The following is a 25144-nucleotide window of genomic DNA, read 5'->3' as shown; positions in this document are numbered from 1 at the left end:
TCTCATCATACCTAGGATCCCAAGGCAGCAAGACTCTGCCAGTAAGCACTCAGTATACCAGTGTGAGGCCCAGATCTGAAACACAAGAATCCCCAACTCCTAGTACCATGTTCACATTCTTCCAGAATAAAACTGAGTTCTACAAGACATTTATTCAGATTGCTAAGGATATGCCTAGTTTTCTACTGGGTTCACCTACTTTACAGAGTGTGAGTATGCAAACACACCTTTTCCACTAAATAGATGGCATGGGGAAATAATAAAAGTAGTGTTTTCACTTCCAGATTCTCACTGTTTGCAGAAGGTGGTGTGTCCATATTCCCCAAGAACAACCACTGCCTTAAAATCCCCTGCTTGACAGTTGCAAGAAGGGACCAGAAATGTCAGGGAAAAGCTATCATCTGCAGAGCCACCATCTGCAGAAATGGAAAGCTCCTATTACAAACTCTACAAAAAGGTCCTGACACTTCAGCTATTTATTTCTCAAAAATAGTCAGTCTCCTTCCTTCCAATGCACTAGCATCTTGAAGACCACCACTTCCACAGCGTCCAGCATTACTTCCAACAGCAGTCTAAAACCACATTTCAAAGACAACAGGATTGAATAATGATGTCGGGTTGCACCCTGGAAATTCATCAAGAACAAACAACTTTGCCACCTAGAAGAAAAGAAACCCTCTAAATTCTTTCTGCTGACTTGGATCCCGAAAAGCTTCACCATTCTAAATTCAACTTAGTTGCACTGGTTTCAAAGTGTCATTGCAGCATTTCAGTGGTGTAACTGAGAGCAGAAGTCTGACCTTTCAAATTTCGCAGACCCCTGAAGTCTCTTACTCAGTGTAGAGACCTGATAGCAGTCGCTTCTTCCAAAAGACAGAAATAAGCTGGTTTTGAGAATTAAAGAACAGTAAGAGTGAATATGGTTTTGGCATAGGGAACAATTCAAAATTTAGTATTTACTAGATTTCTCTTGTTTTGCTGTCTTTCTCTCCACAGCTTTTGCATTAGTATTTCAGACTGTGGAGGCCAGAGAACTGTACTTGCTTGTTGCTTTTTTTTCCACCCTCCTCCAGAGGGTGAGGCCCCTAGTTTCTCTAGGATGACCCTTGAACAAATCACTTACCCATTGACCAAAAGTAGTAACACCTGTGATGATTTTGAGTATTAGCCTGAAGATTTCAGTCAGAACTGTTGAGAGAGTAGACACTTGTGCTTTCCAACTGGCTGGCAAGATGACACACACTTGGTTTCTAGACTTTATCCTTACAGGTACCAAGCTTAGGTCTCGGTATGAAACCCTTGTCCTTGTCTTCCCTCCCTCTAGAGCCGGCTCCATCTCTTAGCACCTAATACGAATATGGAGTGGAGTTCTTGCTCTTCACTGTAGTGAGGCTCGGAAGAATGAATTAAATACAGGTTGGGAAAGACCTGCCAGACGGTGGCAGCATAAGCTGCAAATATCGTTTCAGACTTGCCTCTAGCCCATCTAGGGTTCCAGCCAGAGCTGCCCTGGAATATCCTGCTTGCTCGACATGGGGTGCCTCCAGCCCCATTCCTGTGGGCAGGAAGGCAGCAAGCGAATGAGAAAGTACTTGTAGGCTGGCAAAAACAAGGCTTATGTGTACTATTTATAGCAAAGGGAAGAAGCCAAACTCGGCAAGACAAGTCCACAGGCAGGGCAAGTGAAGCCTGCAGTGAACAGCTCAATAAAACTGTAGGATTTCTTATTCCAAATTTCAGTCAAGTTATGCCAATCTCTGAAAAAAAACAGGAAGGCAATTCTGGATGCAATATCCTCTCTCTCTCATACGCACACCCTACTCCAAGGTCCTAGCCAGGGTGGTGGCAAAGCTGCTCTTGGCAGTGCAATGCTGAGCAGTACAGACACCCTGGATGGCAGACACCCACACACCTTTTTGCCAATGTAGAAACATCCCCTTTTTGTCCCTAGATGATCCTGAAAAATCAAAAATGCAGTGGAGAGGAAAATGTCATGAGGGGCTATCCAAAAACAGGAGACAGCCTGCACCTCAGGCCTGGATTTGGAATCAATTGCTACATATAACAACAGCAAGGAAGTTCTGGATTGTACCTGTCTCTTTTCAGAAGCAATGGGTTTTCTCTCACCAGCTTGGCCAGAACCCCTCTCAGCTTTAATTCTTCCTGGAAGACTATTCCCTTGTGTCCCACTTACTGAAATGCAAGGATTGGCACCAGACATAAATATGGCATAGTTACTACTTTTCCCTGCTGAGCTTTTTCCCCACTTTGCAAAGGAGGAATATAGAAGAGTGGAAAGAGGAAGCAAATGTTTTTTATATGCTGAGTATTAGGAACTACATCTGCTATTTTAAACACATCACTGGGTATCTCCCATGTAAGGAGAGGACTAACAAAGGCCACGTGGAAGGTATTGCTCCATATAACGGACAGCTTTCTTTCTGGTACCCACCTAACCTGTTTATAGCATAATATAATTCCTTTATTTTTAGCATAATACTTTATCTTGGGATTAAAATAAAACACCATGTAAAGTACAGATGTTCTCCTTATCAATATTAATATTTCTTCTTTGAACGTTCCTCAGTAACGGAAGTTCTTGAGAAGAAACTGGACCATTGAATTCCACAGGTCAATTAAAATGTAGAGAACAAACTTCCTTGTCTAGCTACAACTCTATCCTCCTTGGATCTTCTTGACCGTTCTACCAGACAGCAAAATGTGTTACTAGCCTTTCCCCTGTAGAAGTATTTAAAGACAGATTAGTTCTTCCCTATATGAATTAGAGATGACCAATAAGCAACTTGTATTCTCAGGAACCTCTCAGGAACCAGTGAAGGAGAACAACAGTCATTCGTATTCTCTGTGCTCAGTAGCAGGAAGAGGTCCAAAAAGGCAACTGATGGATGTCTTTGACTCACGGAGCTTGTGCCAACAGCGGTCATACTGCAGAGATACGGTCAATGTCATGGAGACACTACCTGAGATGGTGACTTGGGGATGCTTGCCCCAGGTGTTTCCAAAGTGGACGGCTCCAGATCGTGGTTGACAGTCTTGGTCTCAGGGCTGGTGATGGGAGATCCATCTGGTGGAGGCGAGGGGCTTTTATTTGCTTTCGCTGGGGTGCTGTCACTGAAGGAATTGAAGGGAGAAAGGGAGAGAGAGAGAGAGAGAGAGAGAGAAGTCTGAGCCAAGCCTAGGAGGAGTTGTGCACAGATCAGTGGCCTCCATTATCTCTTTGCTTCACTGCCCAGACATGTGATGAAGACATTTGAAGCCTCTACAAGCATCTTTGCTGAGTCACTTGCAGTCCAACGCACTGCAGCAGCATTACTAGTAGCAGCAGGCTACTCCCTGAATTCCTACTCATGGATATACTTTGCCTCAGACACAGAAAACCAAACAAAATAAAAACTAACTAGGCATCTTTAATTCTTCTAGATTCTAATGTAAGTGCCTGATATTAAGTTGTAGTCTTTTAATACTGGGGAAGCAGATGGTGGAAGGAATTCTGCGCAGCCCATTTAGTTTTAAATTCTACAGATAAGATTTTTTTTCTGCATGGTGCTGTACCCACAGGTGACACCTGTGTGGGTTATGATTAATAGATTTGCAATACCTGAACTAAGGCTGTAATCATACAATATCATAATTCTCTATATGGTACAAACTAGCCAAGCTGGAAGAAGGGCAGAGTAGCCAGAAGTTTCACAGGTCACTCCAGACAGCAAAGAAACAGTTACTAATAAAGATTTCTCTATTATGGAAAGTCTCCCCATCCTTGTTTTCAGTTATGAACTCCTTCTGCCCTTGTCTTTCCAGTTGGTCCTTATTCCAGGACTTGACTCTGTGTTTCTGACACACAGTCAAGAAGGATTTTTCAGGGAATTAAGAAGCAAGGAGCATATGCCAACAGCGTTTGTTAGTTCATAATTTAGCCAGATCTGGGGAGTTTTCAAAGGAATGGGACAAGGCACACACCTTTCCCTAAGGGCTTACCCTGAGCAAGTGTCAAGTCTTCAAAGTACAGAATCATGAAAGATTTATAAAAAGCTGGTTACTAGAGAATTTCAATAGGGACAAGGGTAAAGCCATTTCTCAGCCTAATTCTCAGGAGCAGCTGAATCATCGTGGCTGAAATTCAGCTCCCCAAAAAGCAACTACTCAATTTATATCGAGTCATGCAGAACCACAGAGACTGGTAGGGGATATTTAGCAAAGGTGGTTACAGTTTGGCAGAACTATACACAGCTGAAAACAATATAACAGAATATTGCAAAAGGGCTGTGCAACCTCATCTACAGTGGGTGATATCGTTTGCCTCCACTTTTAAAACTGCAGGTCTTGTGAAGTTAAAGGCCTTGGGAGAAGGCTGAAAGGATCGGATCCTTTCCTACACCTTGAGATATTAAATGCTGGCATAGAGCCAAAACTAGAGACAGCAATGTAGGGCTGACTCTGCAGCAACATCAAGTTGATTATTACTTTGCTCTGTCTCAAGCAAGCCCAGAGCTCAAGACATACATCCACTCACATTTCAATGCCTGAGGTGTGGTCATTGGCTAACATGCATCATAGCCTCATTGCTAAACACTCACGACTAGGGGAACAAGAGGAGGAAGGGACAGCAAGGCATTTCAACAAACCTACCCTTCCAAGCAAGCATCCAAAGCAGGAGGAGCTCAGCATTCCAGCTTTCAAGCTCCCCATCCCATTCCCTCTTTATTCACTTCATCCTCATCTATTTCCCACCTCCCACTTTCTCCCTATATCCACACCCCACACGCACATTTCTCCACAAAAGCGCCTGTTCTCAGGTCCACATGCAGGTCGGTTGTTCCTGGCAACACTGATGCCAGCAGCACACCAACATGATGCAACAAACCCAAACACATTCTCTGCCAGCAGCTCTCAGAGGCACACACACCAAGGGAAAAAGGGAAAAGAAGAGGAAAAGGGGCTTAAGAACATGTATGCCAACCCCTGCAGCTTTTCAGTTCTACTGAATATGCCTACAGTGTCCTTCCTCAGAAGTCGTCAGAAAAAACTTCAAAACAGTGGGTTTTGTGAAGGATTCTGTGAAATGGACAAGGTTGCGCTGCCGATTAAAGTAACGGTTGGAAGGTGAAGGTAAGGAAGTCCTGCTCTAAATGGGAGTCACCAGGGAGCAGCAGGAAACGGCAGGAAGTGTCATCTGATGCTAGAGTTGGGGAAAGAAAAGTACATGTTACCTTCCCTACAGTTGAAAGCACTTTGGGAAAGATGCAGAACACAGTGAACTATTGCCAGACAGCCAAGACTCCTCAAATGCCCAGACTACACTGGGAATATTGGGACTATTGGCCTACCAACACAAGGGTAGGCTTTTTCTTCAAGGGACCTGAAGAGCCCACTTCTCCAATGGGAAAGGAGTTCAGGCTTCTCTAAAGACTATGAAGCAGCTTTTTAGTGCCTTACATCTGGTGCCTGGCAGTGACTTAATTTGGAGATATACTGGTAAAAGGCTCCCATATGAGAGTCCAGTTTCTTCCCATCACCCTACAAGGGCTGAGAGGGCCTCCCACTAAATCTGTCATTAGGTCACTACTATTTACAGCTTGTTTGATGTGTTGGCTGATCCTCCTAGGAAAATGCCAGTGCTAATTTTGGCTGAGCCTTTCCAATCCCCTCCCCAAGTGGCACCTTCATTCCTGCACTTGTTGCTTTGCATCCATTTAGTCAGGGCAACCAGCGTCAAGAGAGCTTGTCACCAGGATCCTCTGTCCTTCACAGATCCCCAGGGAGCACACACTGCCCACACAAATTCCTGGCTCCAAAATGACTGCTCACACAGGAAACACAGGAAAAAACAAGAGTGTATTGACTATCCCCACTGATCAAACCTGAGTATTACAGTAAAAGCAAGTCAGAGCAGAAAGGTCATTACTCTCTCTTTTTCCTTCCCATGAGCAGCTGGGAAGTGATGCCAAATCCAGGAATATCAGGCAGGGAAGGGAAGAGGGTGTCAACTTTCTTCTCCAAATAGAGAGCTGGGAACAGGGTCTAATGCAGTTAATGCAGCTGAATGGGAAGCCAAATCCTTCAGCCCCTATAAAGCTGCTGAGTTCCCAGACTTCTCATGGGGCTGCCTCATCTGTTCTGGAAGAGCAGAGTAACATCTGCAGATGGGGTTCCCATGCACTTGTAACAATCCTATGTTAGAGTATGAAACCTACTTTCCAATATAGTAAAAACAGACTAGTCACCTCCTGCCAAGTTCTCAAGTTAAAAAGTAAAAAAAGCTGGCATCTCGGCTAAGGCTTAAATAGGGCTTTTTAGCCAAAATTAATTTTGTTAGCACCAAAGGAGGATGGAGAATTATTTTAAAAAGAGGGAGTGGTATAAAGGAGGAAAAGGCACCTACATGCCCAAAGAGTGCCACAAATGTACAGTCTTGGTACAGAACAAAGAGTGACTGAGTCCCAGACCCTCGTTCCCTGCACCAGGGGTTGCACATTCCTCTGTGACCCCAGCAGCTGCTCTGAAAGCAGAAACCTCTAGCGCAGCCCCAGTCAGACACCTTAACTGCTGGGCCATCTGAACTTTATGAGGGCAGAATAGGAGGACATTGTGTCTAGAACTCATCAAGATGAGATTTACTAGCTATCCCTCTGTTGTAGCATCTGTCCATTCCCAGTGACTGGAAATACTAGACCTCCTGCCTGGTGCAGATATAACACTGGTCCAACCAAAACCCAGAGACAGACACCCAGAGAAGTACTCCTGTAAATCATCATTTTCCTACAGTAGAAAATCTCAGAAAAGTAACACAAGACATTCCTTTACTCATCTGAGGATATTAAAATCAAGATTTGCCCACCAGCTTTCCCTGTGAAATTGGAACTCTCCACCTTCCAACCCCCTACTTTATAAAGGATGCACAGCAGAGACAAAGAGAAGGACTGTATGACTTGCCCTAGTCAGTGGGAAGCCAGGATCAGAAAACCAAAGATTTCAGTCCACCAGCACTTGCTTTTATTGCTGGCACAACATCATCTTGAGAATCATAATCTTTTTTCTTCTTATAGGGAACCCATGGAGAAAATACCAACACAAAGACTAACAGAAATAATTAGAGGGCATTTCCGTGCCATAATGTGCAATTCCCACTTTGCTCCAGAGCATGTTCTTGGCTATAGTAACTCTAGGCATCATAGCAATCCAGTTATTCAATACCATCACTGCCTTGAAAGGAAAGACTCTAACGTTAGTCTTTATGTAAGACAACGGGCTTCCTTTTCCTTCAGCCCTGCACAAAATTTTCAATGGATGAAGCAAAACATCAAGTATCCTCAAGAACAGAGCAAGTAAGGAGCAAAGCCAGAAGCGCCCTTCTCCCACCTCATCATCCTTCCAACTGCAACGGGTAGATAGGACTGGACTTCTGAAAGACCTACTTTGTTGTCCTCCCTGGCCAGACATGGAATGAGATTGCAGCATTTCAGATCTGCTCAAAAGGGCAAGCTCCAATAGGTAAAACTAGAAGTTGTTAATCACCAAAATTGCCCATATTTCCCATGGAAAACCCAGCACCACGCTTTTAGTCACGCAAGAACAACTGAATAGACAATACCTGAGCTTTCACACTGCCTTCTTAGACAGGAAAAGAAGCAAGGATTCAAACCAGGCACACAAGCAGTTAATGGGATTATCCAGACACAGACTGATCTCACAGGACCCAGCAGGCCATGAACATATCATATCATGCAAAAGACCCCTCTCCCATCACAGGGTTAACACGTGCCAGGCTGTTAAGAGTACAGCAACAGCCTTTCCCATTTTAGGAACTAAATTAAACACATATCGAAATGCTGCTCCCCATACCAGTACCTGCTCATCTTTTTCCTCAGCCTGGCGAACAGTTTAGTTTTCTTTCTGTTGAGGATGGCACGCAAATCATTTCAGTTACAGGGTGGCACAGTCAAATCAGAGAGGAAAAGTTAAGCTTTCAAGCACACATTCATTTGGTGACACAGATCTCACTGAAATCAAGACGACGAGATCTCCTCTCTCTCTATCACACACACACGGGGACACACAGAAACATGTACACACTTCCTTTGGTTCATAGAAAGCTATGGCCTGGTTTGGAGAGGGTAGGAGAGGGCTTTTTGTGCCTTTCAAAGATCTACATACATGTGAGCAAACTAGTGCTTTCCCTGGGGCCAGAGTGCACATGGAGAAGAAAAATGAAAGTGTATAGACACCAGTAGAGACCTGTAAATGTCTTTTTTTCACAGGTAATAACAGGTCTACACTCTATCCTGTAAACGTTACACAAGAAACAAGCTCCCCAAATTCTCCTTTACTTACACAATCTGTGCACAGTCTTATATATGGAACCTAATTAGTAACTTTCCTATGTCTTTTTTTTTCAGTCTGTCCCATCATACTAGGATAATACTAGAGATCTCCTAGGTCTTCCAGGCATCTGAGCCTGAATGTTTAAACTCCTTCAGAAACAAATCCCAAACATATGTCTGAGGTTTCCACTAATTCATCAGCTGCTCTGTGCTACTGTGCTACACAGACAGCATAAGATTTATCACCCACAGTAATGTTTCTGTAGGGCTCCACATGAATGCCATAATGATGTGCTTGCATAATTGCCTCTCTTCTCACAACTCCTCATTCATTTCCTGCTATTGTATCAATCTCCAATCCCCTTCCCAGTAGAAAAGGGTTAGGGAAGCATCTGCTCTTACTGCAGACCACAATAAGCAATCAGATCAGTGAAGGCTATTTCCTCCTGCACACTCTTGCTCCAGCCCTGCACTACAGTGAGAGGCCAGACATGCAGGAGAGACAGAAATGCCTCTTAGTATTTCCTGGTCACTGCAAAACATATTTACTATGCTGGCAAACCTACATCCTCCTGTAACAACCTGCTTCACTGTGCTCATGAGGAAGAGAGTTGCTCTGGGGCAGGTCTGGCATCTCAGCCAAGATGCAGGATGTAAGTAATGAAGCAGCAGCACTCAGACTGCTGCCCACATAGGGATCTCTCTGTGCACATTCATTTTCTGTTTTTAGGGCCCTGTGGTCTCATAGACAGGCAAAGATCACAGAACTGCAGCTGAGATATCTATTACAGCCTCAGATGAACTAGCAGTTTGTGGGGGCAGGGATCATTATGACAGGTAATTTATTCATTGGGAACATTTTCAGGCCACAAACTTCATGCTACAACAACAATGAAAATGCCTAGGACAGGCTGTCACTATACCCTACAATCACTTCCTGGAGGAAGAGAAGAAAAAGCTGGACAAAGCAATGGCTACAGCCTTCAACTGTCCTGTTACTCATCCTCTTCCAAAAGACCCTGGAGGATGCTGCTGTCAGAGACAATGTAAATGGCAGCAAGAGGATGGGCTTCAGTCTTGCTGGGTTGTGATGACCAGAGACCACAAGCTAACTTGGGAAGAAGATATTATTTTCACAAGAAGCATTTCTACTAGGATCTTGAAAATTTGGCATTAGCAATCCAAAATTCAGGAGCCAAATTCAACTCAAACATCCTCTTCCTTTAGAGCTGACAAACACCACATACACTGCTGGAATAAGACATGTAAGCTATCTATGCATGAATGCAATAGGAGGTTCAACTGGGAGGAGAGACAAGGGACCACAGAGGTCTCAACAACTGATCTAGCCCTTCCAAATCAATGCACTCATACCACAGCCTGCCCTTACTTCATGCTGACTACACCTCCTCCCTCTGTCAATACACCAGTTGAGGACCTGGGCTGTGCTCCTGCTCACCCGGCATGTGGGATTAGCAGCAGCTGGAAGCCAGAGCCCAACACTGTTTCATCACTCACACATCCTGGATAGAAGCCAGACAGCCTCATCCAGAGCCCGACCTCTCCCTCCCCTCTCAGTGCTAGAGAATGTGCAGACTTGCACTTAACCATACAGGAATGAACCCAGCTGAGGAAGGAAAACTTGAGGCCTGGAGCACACTCACTCCTTGCATACCTGCAGATTGGAAGTGCTCTGAGATCAAGAGACCTCATGTTAGTGAGGCTGCAACTAATTCCACAACACACACAGAGGAAATGCACCTCAGCTGGGTACACGAGGGGCTTGGTATTAAGATGGTTCCAAGTTTGGAGGTCCAAAGAGGAGGCTAGGGAAACAAATGGGCTCTTGGTGGTCAAGCTCACGAGTTGCAGGTACATGGTGGAAGCTTTTGAGTGACAGGTGCTGAGCAACTGGACCCCGAAGGAAGGACAGCTCAGTATTACATGTCAGTGCATGGAATTCAACTTTAGAAAAGCAGAGCTGAGTGTCATTTGTCTAAATATCAGCACCTAGTGAAAGTTTAGGTCTCCAGATGTTATTCTAGAAAAGCAAGAGGTATTGCATTGTCACTCAGCCCCACGTGCAATCTTCGACATGCTCTAGGCAGTCTCAAGAGGGCAATGGCTGGCTATATGCAGGTAGTCAAATCATTCCACAGCTGACAACATGGAGGTTTCAATACAACTGGTAGCGAATTGCCTGTCCCTCCACCCTTGCTGAAGGAAAGATACTAATCCCACAGTTACTAACCTGGGCTGTGCTTTAACTGGGAAGGCATTGCCTGAGTACTGCTTGTCTAGACCCAACAGGACATCATGAAGGTTTTGGTTCAACTGCAAAATACAAAAACAAAAGAAAAAAAAAAAACAATGAGAAAAGAGCCCAAGTGCCAGAAGAGAGTCCAGGCTGGCCTGCACAGGCTGACCAAACACAGGCTTCTTCTGCCTGTACATGTGCACATACTCGGCTATCCCAAGAGACGACAGCCCTACATCTGTTTCCACTGCTCCCAATGTGGTTCAAAACACTAGAGCACTCGAACTGTTGAGGAGCTGCTGGCAACTCATGCAAATGCTTTATCTCCTTTACACATCACCCTCTTTGCTTCTCCCTCATCTTCTCCCACCAGTGTGCTACCAGATACCATTGCAGACCCAGGCAGAGCATTTAATCTATGGGTCTGTGTGGTAGAACTGAAGCTTCACTCTGGAGTTGTGGCCAAAGCTGTTTCTCAGATCTGCATATCAAAGCTTGGGATATGGTAATTTCAGCTTTGGAGCCAAAGGCAGCTGGATTTCCAGGCAACAAAAAGCCTTGACTTCACAGGCTGCCTGGGCCATTTAGGTTTGGGCAGGACCTGGGTATCTTTGCAGAAATGCAATAATAGGAGTTAAACTCTCTGGACCAAAGGCTGCAACATTCCCTCCAGACACTCCTATTCTGAAACAGACAATTCATAAACAAGATGACATGTCAGATTTATCACTGGTAGGAGGGATCCAATGCAATCAATGTTGGATACATCATGCCAGCAACACCAGCAGTTAAAGAGATGCTATAGCAGTAACAAGAAACAGATGCCTCTTATGGAACACAGCGAAAGCCCTGCTCTCATACAAAACTCGGCAGGAAAGAAAAATCCAAGACATGATACAAGAAGAGAATTCCTGTCTAACAAGCATCTTTCCTATGTTTTGCTGAATATAAGTCAACAGCAACAAACTAACAATTATAACAACCCCCCCTTTTCTGAATCAGCTCATCCCTAAGTGGGGAAGAGCAGGCTATTTACTGGAAAGGTCTCCATGAAATGTCATCAGGGCTCAAAATTAATGCATTACATCAAGGCAGAGGGCCCCTGACTGCTGGAAATTGAAGGACTATAACATTGCTTGTTGCTTAGCAGCTGCCTTGTTGTCAGGATGACACTGGGAGGGAATAGAAGAGTTTTCCAACTGGGCTTTCAGTCACTGATTAAGATCAGTGCAATGTTTACAGAGGGTGTGCAACTCTTAGGAGCAGTGTACGGACCCAAGGAAATCAAGACTTCTCTAGCTTTCAAGTGAAGGAGCAGGAACATATTTGTAAATGAAAGTGGCAATGGGGAGTCTTCCCACAGACTGTTTCTGAGGTTTCTGATGGGTGCTCCACACAGCACCAGGATCCAGGCAGAGCACTGCTTAGTCCTGTGATTCCCAACTCATGGCCAACTGGTAGTCCATGCAAGGGTCATGCTAAGCACTCAAATGTCTTCTTTTGGGTCACAGGGAAGGAAGGAAGCCAAAGCACAAAGGTACTGCTGGGAAGTGCCCTCTTGAGGGACCAGAGTGAGGCAGGTCTCAATCTGCACTCAGTCTTCAGCTGACTTGCAGTTTGGCAGATTTCCTGCTGTTGTCATCCCCACAGCTAGATAAGGATTCACAGCAACTTGCTGCCAAGCAGCAGAGGAGATAGCAAATAGATACCAGGCTGAGAATGCCCAGGTTATGTGTTACAAATCCATAACGTAGATGAACTAAAATAAGGGAGCATGGGATAGGCCAGAAAGTGGCTCCTCTTCCCTCTGTGGATCTGCAAATGAGCCCTCTAAAGTGACACAAAATCTCCACTGCTGCATGGCCCTGTGATCTCTTCCCTGTGCTCAATCCTTTTACATTAGTATCTCAAGACAGCCTTTCTTCCAAATGGCTCAGAAAAAAAGAAAGGGTTAATATTTTCCTCTGACATAGGGCAAAATACTCTGTTTTCTCCAGCTTTTTTTTTTTTTTTCCAGGTATGTTTGGGGTATTTTTTTATTTTATTTCTTTTTTGCTGTTGTTTTGTTTGTTTGGGGGGGGTTGTTTGGGGGTTTTAAATAATAGTGAAGAGAGGGTGTATTTGTAGGAGAATCTGTTAGTTGCCTTACCTTGCTCATTTCTTTATGGAAGTTCTCTTCTAGGCCTGCTATACTCTGGAATGTGTTGACATAGAAACCAACACGGCTGCCAAATGAAAAATGAGACAGAAGAACTTAATGGACACAATGCTCTCCCCAGAACTTTCAATTCTCCCTCTTTGGTTGCCTCTCACCCACCACTCCCATTCAAACTCAACTCTGTCAGGTCTGCTACATGCTGGAATAGAAGGGCAGCAGAGAAGCATGAAGGGGATGATGGAGCAAAGGCCAGATATAGGGCACACACATCCAGGGTGAGGAAGAGGCCAGCTGGGACAGAATTTTGATTTGTGCTGGCTGGGGGGTAGAAGCAAGGGGGGATTGGGAAGAGAGAGGCAGTAGTAAGGTGAGGTAAAGGGAAAGGATAGAGACTGTGACTCAGATGGAGTGTGGGGATTGCTGGGCGAATTGGCAGGAGGACAGATACTAATTCACTCCAAAGTCCCTCAGCACCAGAGGAAGAAAAAAGCATTAACTGTTTGCTTCAGGGGCAGAAGAGTAAGAAAGCACAGGATATGCACAGAGAGCAACACGAAAGCAGAAGGATCAGCTGCATAGCAGGAGTCTATGAACAATCTGTGGCATCTTAAAATCTCAGCAGCTGCCTGACACCCTGCTTCTTCTAGCCATCCTGCCAGCTGCCAACAGTTCTGTACCAGCACACAGCTGGAGAAGCAACAGCATGAGGGAGATGCTCTCTAAGGCCAGAGGTATCACTGTTCTGCACATAGAACAGGTGCCTGTATCCCTCCCAGCTCCTTCCTCAGCCAGGCCTGCACACTGCTTTGAGTAAAGAGTCCTGACCCAGGCTGGGAGGAAAGGGGAGTGAAGGCAGACATCTGCACTTTGCTTTCCTGTCCTGCTGCCACCCTCTCTCTCCATTCCCCACAGACCAGCACTGCCAACCCAGGTGTTATCACTCCATTTAAAAATAAGAAACCCAGACAGTCATAGGAGGATTTTGCCTGCTTTCTAATGTGCCCTTCCCATCAGCTTCTGCTGCCCTCCACTTCATCCTCCAAGCTGAATGTTGGTCTGTTTCCTTTTCCTCCCTTTTCATCACCATAATCACTGGTATGGCAAATCTCTAGTCCCTCAAGTCTTCCTAGTTTCTCAGATTATTTTCCTCTGCCCAGGCTATGTTTTGTTAAATAGAGCACAACAGAACATTTATAACCACTAGCTCCTCACTGGGTCGTGTGTCACATAGCCAGAACCACATTCAGCAGCAACAGAAGGTAGCCACACTGGGATCTTTCCCTCACCTTTGTTCACTCAACTGCCCAAACCCAAAAGTGGCATTCAACGCAGAACAACCTGCCCTGTTATCCTCCCCCTTGTGTTAAACCTGCTGCTTCACTGGGTGCTCATGAGCATGCATGGTGAGACACAGTGACCAAAGCATCACCTCTTGGCTCTCTCCAAACCCAGTTACAGTATAAATCCCCCTGACATCTCCCCTATATCAGCCAACTGACATACATACCCAACTCAGCTGCAGATGCACCTTCCAACCAGCCAGCTTCACCCCCAAAATCTTAGTGACCCAGCCTGCTCCTGCTCTGCCTGCTGTCCACAGCAGAAGCTGAGCCACTGCCAGGAAAGTTGGACAGAGTTGGTGCGGCAAAGGTATGAATCAGACAGAGCACAGAAACACAGTTTCACTTTGTGGTAAAGTTAAGATTTTCATGAGGATCATGAGGCACAGAAAGCCCAGGGTGAATCTGGCTAGAATCCTAGGACAGGCTCTCCAAGATGATCAAGAAAACAAGAGCAGACACCCAGCCCAAGCTAAGGAGGACAGTATTACAAGAGTTTGGATAGTCACTTTCTTCCTTCCAGCCCTTAGGAAAACCTTCAGGACTCACCTATTCCATAGTGAAGGCAGCTCCTCCTGCAGATCAACATTCATCTCTTCAAATACCTTCTGAGCCTTTACTAACTCTTCCTCAGCCTTGATAATGAGAAGGGAGATTGTTAGCTCCAAGGCAAACAAGTAGCCTGCAGGGCTGAGACAACTGACTCTCTTGACTTCTTCAGGAGACCAGGCAAAATTCTGGCATGGGGTAATCCCCATCCCAAATTAATCTCCCAGGAGCCAGGGTTGCATCACAGATTATTTGATGCCCCTTCATCTTGCATGTGTTAACTCTCAGGCTTTTTCTCAACAGATTTCCCTGTTTGGACACTCAGAAAGTAATTCAAACATCCACTAATGTGTTTTAAGCTTTATAAATTTCCCTGGCTTCAAAAACTGAATGGAGCTGGTCAGGCATTCCAGCCTTCCAGATGAAGATAATAGTGGTCCCTGCCCCTTGCCAGGTCTCTGAAAAGAGTCGAAATCCATCCCAAATGATGTTGAAGAAGGATCCTCCCTCAAGGGGATGCTCTTTGTTCAGGTAAGGTCACACCAAAGCCCCATCTCTTCTGAGGAAGGGAGGAGGTTTGCATCCTTGGCTGATACAGCTCTCTCACAAAGTTGACTGGAGAAGCAAGAAAGGGTATGCAAAGCATGAGTTGTGCCAGCAGGAGGCCAGGCTGGTGTGCTTGAGCAGCAGGTCTTGGTTTCAGTGGTCCTGCACAAGAGTCATCCCAGGCTGGCTGCTGGTCACCAGCACCAAAGGAAATATGTCTTATACAGGATCTCTTTCCCACATTTGACAGTTTAAATTGCAACTGTTCATTTCACCTAAACAGTGAGAGACCCCAAGAATGATGACAGAATTCTGTTGGGTTTCAAACAAGGATAATCCTGGTTTCTGTTGCTGGCAGCAGAAACCAGCAACAAGCATGCTCTCCTTTCCATATTCGTCCTAGGTGACCTCTTCCTCTTTTCAGTGCCCTGACTTACAACTCAAAGCTTGCTAATTAAAATGTTTATATTCTGTGATTTGCAACAAGACAGGATTTTTCCATAACCCTATGCAGCATGGAAAATACCTGCATGAACAACATGATGACACATCTTTACAGGAAAGTCAGCACAAGGGCCTACTTGTATGTGTGACAAAAGCAGGAGTGCCACGGGACACTGCAAAGAGCACACAAGCCACTGGGGAACCGCAGCTCTCTACAAGCCTGCAGTCTGATTCCCACCCCTTCTATGATATAAAGTCTTACCTTCTTTGTGCCATCTTAATTAAAGAAATTCAGCTTACAGCTCCTTAGTGACAGACATATGCAAAGATAGGATTGATAGGAGAAAGGACTTAAAACTATTTTTCAGTTCAGAGTCCTGTTCCTCCATGTTGCATATGATCCTTACACTCCCCATTTATCTCATGGTTTATGAGCAAGCTGCAGAAGCTCCTACTCTCCAGCTAGCTCCACTTTTCAGAGGGTTGCTCATTGCTGACAAAGGCAAGGCTAAGACTGTACTCAAGATCAGAAGAGAATGTTTCCCCTAGAAAGAGACATAACTGAGAAGTATTCAAGTTAAGCTGACCTTGGGAGGAACAGGAAGGGGGAGAAAGGGCCATAATGCTTCTACCCAGAAAAACCCTGTATTTTGCTGCTACACTCAATGAAAAACCCAGCATTTCAAGAGAGTTTACACAAAACAAAATCCCCTTTTAAACTGAGATACCATGTATGCTGGATCACAGACAATGATCACAAATACTCAATTCTGTCTTAAAATCCCTCTATGAATGAATGTTTCTAATGTAACCATTTAAAAGGAGAAAAAACATGACAGTCCATCCTTTGGCTTTATCTTATTCTAATTTCCAACATAGCAGGGAAATGAGGCACCATTAACTACTGTTAGTTTTTCAGGTACAGTGAATATTAATAACAGTCTTTCCCTCTCTCATTTACCTGTTCAGAAGGTCAAAGAACCTAGAAAGGAACATGTGAATATTGTGACATCCCAAGGCAACAGCGAAATCAGCAACAGGCAACGTTCACTCTAGAGTAGTAGTAGGAATTAGGTTTCACCTCGTGCTCCCATTCCTAGGTACAGCACTGAATTAATTCTTCACTCCTTTGTCAGCCCAAGGATCTTCTCATCAGTGAAATTTATTTTGCTTGGAAGTAGGGGTCCTGACACTGGATAAACATGGCTGCTTCCAGCTGGAGCTGGAAGACAGACATCAACTTGGTCATGAGCCCTGCTACAGGAAAAGCCAGCTCATGCAGTAAGGTGGGGAAAGGGGGAAAGATAAAAGTTTCAGGGCAGAGCCCATTGCTACCATATATGTGCTCTTTCCATTTCAGGCATCATCCTGAGGGAGAACTGAGGCAGAAGGATGTAATACCCAGGTCCATGAAATGTGATCTCAGAAAATTCCTCCTCTCCTCTCCCTGCCTGAAAGGGGGAAGGTTTGAGCAGGAGCTGGACAACATAAATGCTTTCCTGACCTTCCACCTAGCCAAGGCTCAGAGTGCCAAGCGCAACCAGTCCAGTTGTCTTAGGGGGCAATTATTCCACATTGTGTTTCCTATCATTGTGAATCACAACACTCATGAGTGTCTGGCAAGCTCCAGCCTGGTGCTTTCAGGCAACCTAGTGAACATTTCTCTTCACATACTATGCTGCGAACTGTAGTAAGTATGCACAGTTCAGCAAATAGTTTAGTATCTATGAGGCAGAGGTAAGGAGAAGAGGCAGGTGCCTCACCCCAGGCCCAAGCCCCCACCAGTCCCTGCCAGACGTGCCTTTCAGAAGGTTGTCATGGCCCAGGACTCAGCTTGCTGACTTCTTCCTACAGAGATATTGTTCTATTATCACCGCGGCAACAAAGATGTTGGGTTTTAGTCTGCATTCAGCATTTCAGGGAAGCTTAGCAAAAAGGCAAGAATTTGATGTTCTAAGCCATTTTCCCCTTTGTTTCAAAAAGCACAGTCACTAAAATTTGTAATCCAGAGCATGCAATAGGAAACCGCCCCAGGAGACTTTACAGAAAACTCCCACTGTATTGTTTTTGTTAGTATCTGCTAAAGGCCTAAAATGCCAGTGGTTTGCACACTGGAGGGAGGGACTTGGCTTTATAGTAGAAATAACAGGTCTCACTGACCCCATTTTTGCTTGGAGGTTGTAAAATTTTCAGGCAAGAAGAGACAGCAACACAGCTGCTAGTAAGAGGAAGGACTGGTTCTTTTAGGCTTAACATTCTGAAGCTCCTGGATAAATGCAGGGTCATCAGCTCTCCGGCTTAATGAGATTTAGGGTTGTCATTAACACCTGCAGTCTTGAAGTCATTCAAATATAAAACCTGAAGTCTTTTTTTGGAAAACCTACAGGTTCAGGAATCAAACTAATCTTCCTTAGTGAGATTTGGGTTATTTTTGTTACCAATCAAAATAAAAATAATCACAAAAAAAAATACATTAAGAAAAAAGATCCATACAATTAAAAACAAATAATTAAGGATGGCAATAGTACTATTTAGTTCAAGAATGAAGGAGGAAAAGCTTAAAAGAGGACTTAAACTTGATTTGAAAATATCTGGGGTGACTGAAGGTATTAAAGCCATGAAGCAGGAGGTTAACACCCCTGCAACACAGCAGGTCGAAAGATTATATACCCCCTTGCTCTAGGGCAAAGTTGGCCAGTGCAGTGAAATTATCAAATGACTCTCTGTAGCCTGTCAAAGATCAGAGCATAATGGCTGAGGGAGCACTCTTGGGTACTGTTGGGTACTCCAGGCAATCTGTGAGCACTGGTTTTACTCCCAGTCACCCCAACCAGTCTGAGAAGAGGAAAAATGCCCCCATGAGTTGATTTATTTATCTGTGGCTTGAGAAACTTCCCATGCCTGCTTTCTAGTCCTCCAGAAATATCACCAGGCAAACAGAGCTGTCAAGAACCACAACCACGAAGGCTGTTCCCAGAGCCCCAGCTGAGGCACAGGAAAACCCTGCAGCAGCCTGCCAAAAGTCCTTCTCCTTTCAATCAAGAATGAATACATACTTCCTCCCTTTGCTATGCATCTCAAACAGGACTGTTAACAGATGTTCTTTCCCCAGGCTTTATTGATGTGGTAATCTAGTCTTTTCCCTGATCATAAACTGACTGTGAAAAGTCCAGGTGCTTTACAAGGTGAGAGCGATTTAGTGTTTCTAAACCACAATTCATTCACTGACTAGGAATGTGAAAATTCAGTAGCATTTGAATAAGAACAGATGAGCACACCAGGAACTTGTGAGCAGGTAACTGGCACTCTCCCAGTCTCGGTAATGATTTACTCTCCTTTGCCCACTGAAAGCATTTCTTTCTGACTCATCAGCTCCTTCTTATCCCTTAAAGAGCTCCAAGGTAAACACCAAGGGAGATTTCATTAGGAAGCTTCTCCTGTGCTAGCAGACCCTGTAGTCTCTCGGAGCTGCCCTCATGTCCCTCAAGATGCTAGAATCTAAACATTCAGCCAAGTTCTGCCATTTCTCCTATGCAGGTTGAAATTATTTTGTATGTGTGGAAATGGTTCTTTTAGACTATGAAAGCCAGGATTGTGCACATTTTGGAAACTTTGATTTTACCAAAGGATAAAGTTGTAATACAGTCAGAAAACTATGCAGCAGCCATAGAAATTGCTTTGAAGCAATGGATTGTTGTGGTTTGTTGTTGTTGGTTTTTTTTTTCTGGTTTTACTCAACAGCACAAATGCAGAAGCCAACCTTTGGAGGCACTACACTACATCACCCTCTGCTTTAGCATTATGCCATAGCCTTTCTTCATCCACATTTTGGTTTAGCAGGAGAAAACAGCAGTCCAGGATTAACACACCTGGTTAGAAATCAGTAGAGCAGGCACAAATTTATTCATTTGGTCAGCAACTTCCACACGACCACTGTGTGGTCTCAGGAGTATCAAGGCTCAGGAGTATCAAGGACACACTCAGAGAGGACTAGAGTGAACGTTGCCTAGAGATTACTTGCATGGTATATTCTAGAGCCCAAAATAGCGCATGCAGGGTTACAGCCAGGTAGATCAGCAGTCACCTGATTTCGGAGCAGATTAGTTTGCGCAACGAGGTGAGCTTGTAGCTTCCCTTGACACCACTGAGGCGCAGCTTTCTCAAGCAGCGAAACAGGCTGGGGAAGGGAGCATGTTTGAGTGAAAAGAAAAAATAGAGAACAAGAGAGAGACAAACATGTATCTTTTAGGCTGAAAAAAATTAAAGTCACAACAGAGAGTGTATTTAGAGGCTGGGCCAAACCAGTATCACCAAGGCAAGAACAAAAACAAACATCCCAGGACCGATTGGTTATGAATCCTTTGAAGCATGCCAGGTTTAGCAGTAATTAATGCTCCAGTGTGGGCTGGGATATGGAAGACCAGCCAGACAGCTGCAAAGAGCAACAGATACAGTTGTTAGTGTCCTAGCACACAGACAACCCTACTCCAAGTCATGGCGGTGAAGTGGGAGCTCCTTGAAGAGAGGTCAGGATTAATTAACCATTGTCATTATTTGCATGCAACAGCTGAAAGTCCACAGTGCTTTATTTTAATGGCAGGTTGTGAGTTTAGCAATAAGTGGCAGGAGTCCTGGGTGGGAAAAGAACATCCATATATCAGAGAAGAAAAAAAAAAGAGACCATATAGCTCCAAAAGGTATTGGCATTGCTGTTTCTGTTACTATACTATGAAACATTAATCAGATCAGTTCCCGCTTGTATGCTGTGTCATAAACATGATTTCTTTTTCCCACAAACCTGTCATCATATACCAAAGTCCCTTACACTGGAACAACTCTGCTTCAAAGGTCACAAAAGCAAAATCACAGTCACAGAACAGAGAGATAAGCTTCCCCACAAGGGTGAGATCTCGGGCTGGGCTGTGAAACCTGGGAAGAGCATACATAACGTAACTTTCAGACACTCACTGCTCCCATCTTTACAGGATCAGGACAATACACTGTGTCACATAGTATTCCATACATGAGCTTATGGCTTAAAGCACAGAGGTGGAAAGATCTGATCCAATGCACATTTTGGCTAACGAGAAGAGTTCGATCAAGTACTGAGGCTGAATCAGGAACAGAGGATCAACTCTTAAATATCAACATTTCAAACTGCAGTTCTTCATACTTTAACAAAAGAGCAACAAACACTCCCTTGTTATTAATATCTTATGTGAGCATCTGGGGCAATGCAAGTGAATAAAACAATTACGAAGTTGGCCAGCCTCTTGCACTGCAGATCACCAGGTACTAACCTGAGTAGCTTAATTCCTACAAAAAACATTTCCACTGTAGTAAAGATCCCATGGGCACAGACCGATAACAATACCCCAAACACAGTGAAGTGCTTTGAACAGAAGGCACAACCAGCTGGGCCTCATGCCTTGCATACAGAACCAAGACTTGCTTTGCCACATAAATGATACAATGACACCTGAGCCATCAATCTCTTTCCCCTTTGTCTGTCAAGGTTTATCACAGAGTATGCAGTGAGTGAGTGGATGACTGATAACTTGCAGCTTAAAAATAAAAGTACTGTGGCCATTAGATGTATATCTTTTGCTCATGGGAGAGATCCACCTTTACTTCTTATGCAGGAGAAGCACTAGTGTTTCTTACATAGCACATATTTCCTCCTACCAGAAATAACTCAAAGCAAAAAAGTTGGCATTTTTATTCAGCCTGTTCAAAAGATACAGATCCAGGCTCGCTCTTTCTTGCACTGGTTCTAGCCTGAACAGTATTGATATGCCATGGCCCTCATTCAAGAGAATTAAAGATGTCTCTACAGCCCTGGACTGCTCTTGTTGTGCCAAGACCTGTCCTGGGGAACAGAGCACAGTGGACTCAAATCCACGCAGGATATATGAATAATCCACAGCTGATTTTCTGGTCAGGTATTTGACCCATGCATCTCCTGTAGAACAAAGTTAACACTATCACCTTTATTCAGCAACATTTAAAATAAAAATATAGATTTTATTTTCAATGAACTTACTTTAATAAAAAATAAAATATTTTACTTGCATGTTGGGCACGCTCTGTGGTTAACCCTGGATCATGCTGTTCAGACATGAAAGAAATCACACCTTGACAAGAGAAATCTCTTGGTTTTGTGCTTTTAGACATATTTATTATCCAACAATTGTGACCATTTGACAAAAGAGCACAGCCATCAAGTGTGCATAGGGTGCATTTCCACCTATGAACTTGTAACTTACACTGTCCTAGTATATCAGAGGACTTCACAAACACAATCAACCTCAAGCAACACTCAAACACTTACTCTCACCACTGCTCTTAGATGAGGAGACAAATCCACAAGAAGCAGACAAAGAGGAAAATTTGTCAGGGACATCGCAAGGTTTTGCTTCCCCCAGGGGCATATGGGCTTTTCTGACAGAGGTTACTGGTCCTGCAACATCTGACCAAGCATGCCTAGGCCTTGGCCACTGGGAGATGCAGACTGATGATGGCAGGTCTGAACCAATACAACAGAGACCATCCTGACTTCTGGTAGAACTAAACAGATGAGAAGGAAATACCTAGCAAAGTCCTTTCAAACCTAAATGATTCTATGAAAACAGTCAAGAGGTACAGGTGCACTTAAAACCTGCTCAGTAGGCAAATTCAGACCTCCCAAGGTGAAAGGATGGCTGCACATCCTTCTGCTTGCTTTACCTTTGCAATTTTGGTTTCATCCTTCTTCTTTGCAGTTTGCAGGGCTTCAAAGTGGTGTCTAGCACTGTCATAATCCACAAGCTTCCGCCCTCGCTTCGCTATACGAGACTAAAAAGGATAGAGAAAAGAATCGTGACAATCTTCTCCAGCAGCCAAAAACACAAAGCTTCTCAGGAAAACACCCTTTCCCTTCATCCAACTTCCAGAGCACTCCATGCTCTTGCCCATGCAAAGATACTTGCTGGATACTCCACACAGGCTGCACAGAGAGGTGGCCCTGGGGGCCACTGTGGCAGCTACCATCCTAGAGGGAGATCCTCAGGAGGAGAGCAGAGCCAGCCACTGAAAGCAATGGGATCCAGCCAACAGCCGGCCTCACTTCCGGGTGGAAGTAATGTTTTCAGGACTGTAGCTCCACTGCTTCCTAAGACTCCCCATGTGCCTGCATCCTGCGGGCACCTGCTTCATCATTTTCAGGGCCTCCTAAGGACTGCAGACAGACTCTAATTAACCAACTCACAGCCCTGGTTCACATGGGCCTTCAAAAGATTAAGTTCAACAAAAGAAGGCGTTTCTTCTGCCAGCATAGCAAAGGCACTCATCCATGTGCTTAGGATACACCCAGGACAGCATTTTGGATCCTGCAACAGGAGGTCCAGACATAAGTGACTGCAGCCATGAGCAGTGGTTCATTGTAACTTAGCTATTAAGCAAGAGAAGTGCAAGGGGAAATCTGTAGCACTGTGTCACTAATAGGCAAGACGCAATGAAACCTTAACAAGCACAAGGTAGGAGCCGACTGTGTACCAGGCTCGTGTTCAGGAATGGAGTTCTGACAAGTCCATGGGAGTTAGGCCTGTGGCCAGATCCTTCATTAGCCTTCATCTGAGGTGCCTCTGGCTCTCTTCCCCAGCAGTTTCATCTTGGCGAGGCTCAGGCCCACTGTGCTGCCCTGTTTTAAGATCTACCCATTCCCCTTAGACCGTTGCTTCCCACACTTCCTACAAACACCCCTGACTATCTAAGTTGGAGGACAGATCTTCCCAGCCTGATCCTAGCACACCCCAGCTCGAAGAGCCTTGTCCAGCATCAGCAATCAGTAGTCTAGAGACAGGCTGGAGAACTGGAGTGACACGACATGGCAAGGAGCCAGGAGGGGTTTTAGTTAACCACAGCACCCAGGGAAATTGACAGTGCAAGATGAAGAATCAGCATTGGGATTTACTTGTAAAAGCAAAATCCTCTCTCCCTCCACTGCACTTGGCAGGGAGATGTGGTTTCTCTCCCTAGGCTCCTGCAGATAAGCTGCAAAACCACACTCAGGGCTGATCTCTGCCAGACCAGCTGGGACCAGTTCGCACGTCTCCCACACATGCTCCTCTGCACTTACAAGCAAGTGCTGGTGCAGCTCTGTGTGAGTCACAGCAGATCTGCAAGATCTCAGCCACACGCACACCCAAACTGACTTCAAAGCATTCAGTTCACTCTGAGAGAGGAATCACAAAGAAGCTGAGCCACTGCGCAATCAAGGTCCCTAGAAGACACCTCTCAGACATCATGCTGCCAGCCTGGCACTGAGACAGGATGTCAGAGAGGGACAGTCTCCGAGATGGTAGTTAGTGCATTTTACACTCACATTAGATAAAACACATGGTCAGATCTGGGATTTAAGAGATGGAATTTTTCCCTTGGATCAGACTGGTAGAGACAGTTGGAGTTTCGCCCACCTCTGACACAGCAAACAGCCAGTTTCAGGTTTTCCTGCCACCCCACCAGGGAGTTTGATTGAATGTCAGCCATCTCTCAAATAAGGTCACTCCTGCTCTTTTTTGCAGCTCCTAATCGTCTACGCCTCACCCTCGTATTCCTACTAGAGGACGTGGAAACGCTGCATGCAAGTCCTCCTGGAGTAACTGGTCACACTGCCTGTGATGAAAGGAATGGGACAGCCCAGTCCAGGAAGGCTGCAGGGTAGTTTCCATGTATACTCAAGGATAGCTGCAGCCAACTACCACCATCTGATGGTAAAAGCTGAACAACAGAGTCTGCTGCTTTGCAACAAATTCATCTTAACTGGAGCTTCCTTTAAACAAACAAAACAACCAACCATTCACCCACCAGAAAGCACTTCTCTGCCCATCCTTATATTTAAACCTAGTAGAAACAGGGTACCAGTTTCATTGCAAGACAGAAAATAGCCAATCCACAGCTATTCAGAACTTGGGTTATGGTTTATCTTCTCTGGGCTTACTATAGAGACCTGTATTCTTACTGTGTACTCTGCAACCTCAACCAAAAATATTACAGATGATGCAAGAGTCCTGCTCTAAGAAATTACGGATACTGGCTTGCAAAGAAAGGATAAAATACTCTTTGCATTCCCATTTTTCAATAAAGATACTCTTTGTTGACCCCTCCTCACCCAACATTTTAAAATTATTTCCTTTAACTTATAGAAATTCCTTATTAAAGGAATGCTATGTTTTCACATTCCTGCTGTGGATCCCATTGCAATTACAAAAAAAAATTCAAAGGAATTTTTCCAGACACTCAAGTGAAGAAGAATTCAGAATATGTTTGAATTTAACAAAAAAATACACACATTATCTAACTCATCACAGATTTGAATTACTTAGCCATTAACAAAAAACAGGCATTCACAGAACTAAATCAAAATCATCTTTTCTCCATAAATCCTCTTTCAGTATCACAGAATTACAGGAAAAGCAGGAAATTTGCTTCCGTGGAGAAAAACAAACAAGCAAACAAATAAACTACTACC

General features: G+C 44.5%; 1 protein-coding gene across 17 annotated transcripts in view; it reads right to left on the bottom strand.

Annotated features, from left to right (window-relative positions):
• The window catches only part of BIN1 (bridging integrator 1), a 100531-nt gene that overhangs the window by 18705 nt on the left and 56682 nt on the right, over positions 1 to 25144 (bottom strand). For 7 of the 17 annotated variants that reach the window (XM_062607813.1, XM_062607806.1, XM_062607801.1 and 4 more), the window contains exons 6-12: positions 22363 to 22470; positions 19721 to 19813; positions 14647 to 14732; positions 12749 to 12824; positions 10594 to 10676; positions 7870 to 7914; positions 2982 to 3132 (exon numbers count right to left, since the gene is read on the bottom strand). In XM_062607813.1, the coding sequence (XP_062463797.1) occupies positions 2982 to 3132; positions 7870 to 7914; positions 10594 to 10676; positions 12749 to 12824; positions 14647 to 14732; positions 19721 to 19813; positions 22363 to 22470 (642 nt within the window). The remainder of the gene's footprint in view (positions 1 to 2981; positions 3133 to 7869; positions 7915 to 10593; positions 10677 to 12748; positions 12825 to 14646; positions 14733 to 19720; positions 19814 to 22362; positions 22471 to 25144) is intronic. The other 10 variants (XM_062607804.1, XM_062607809.1, XM_062607810.1 and 7 more) reach the window with 3 other exon arrangements.

This window comes from Pezoporus occidentalis, unplaced genomic scaffold, assembly GCF_034315485.1.
Source record: "Pezoporus occidentalis ecotype Australia unplaced genomic scaffold, CSIRO_AGI_Poc_V1 ctg126, whole genome shotgun sequence".
Classification (NCBI taxonomy): Eukaryota; Metazoa; Chordata; class Aves; order Psittaciformes; family Psittacidae; genus Pezoporus; species Pezoporus occidentalis.
This window is presented reverse-complemented; position numbering and strand designations above follow the sequence as displayed.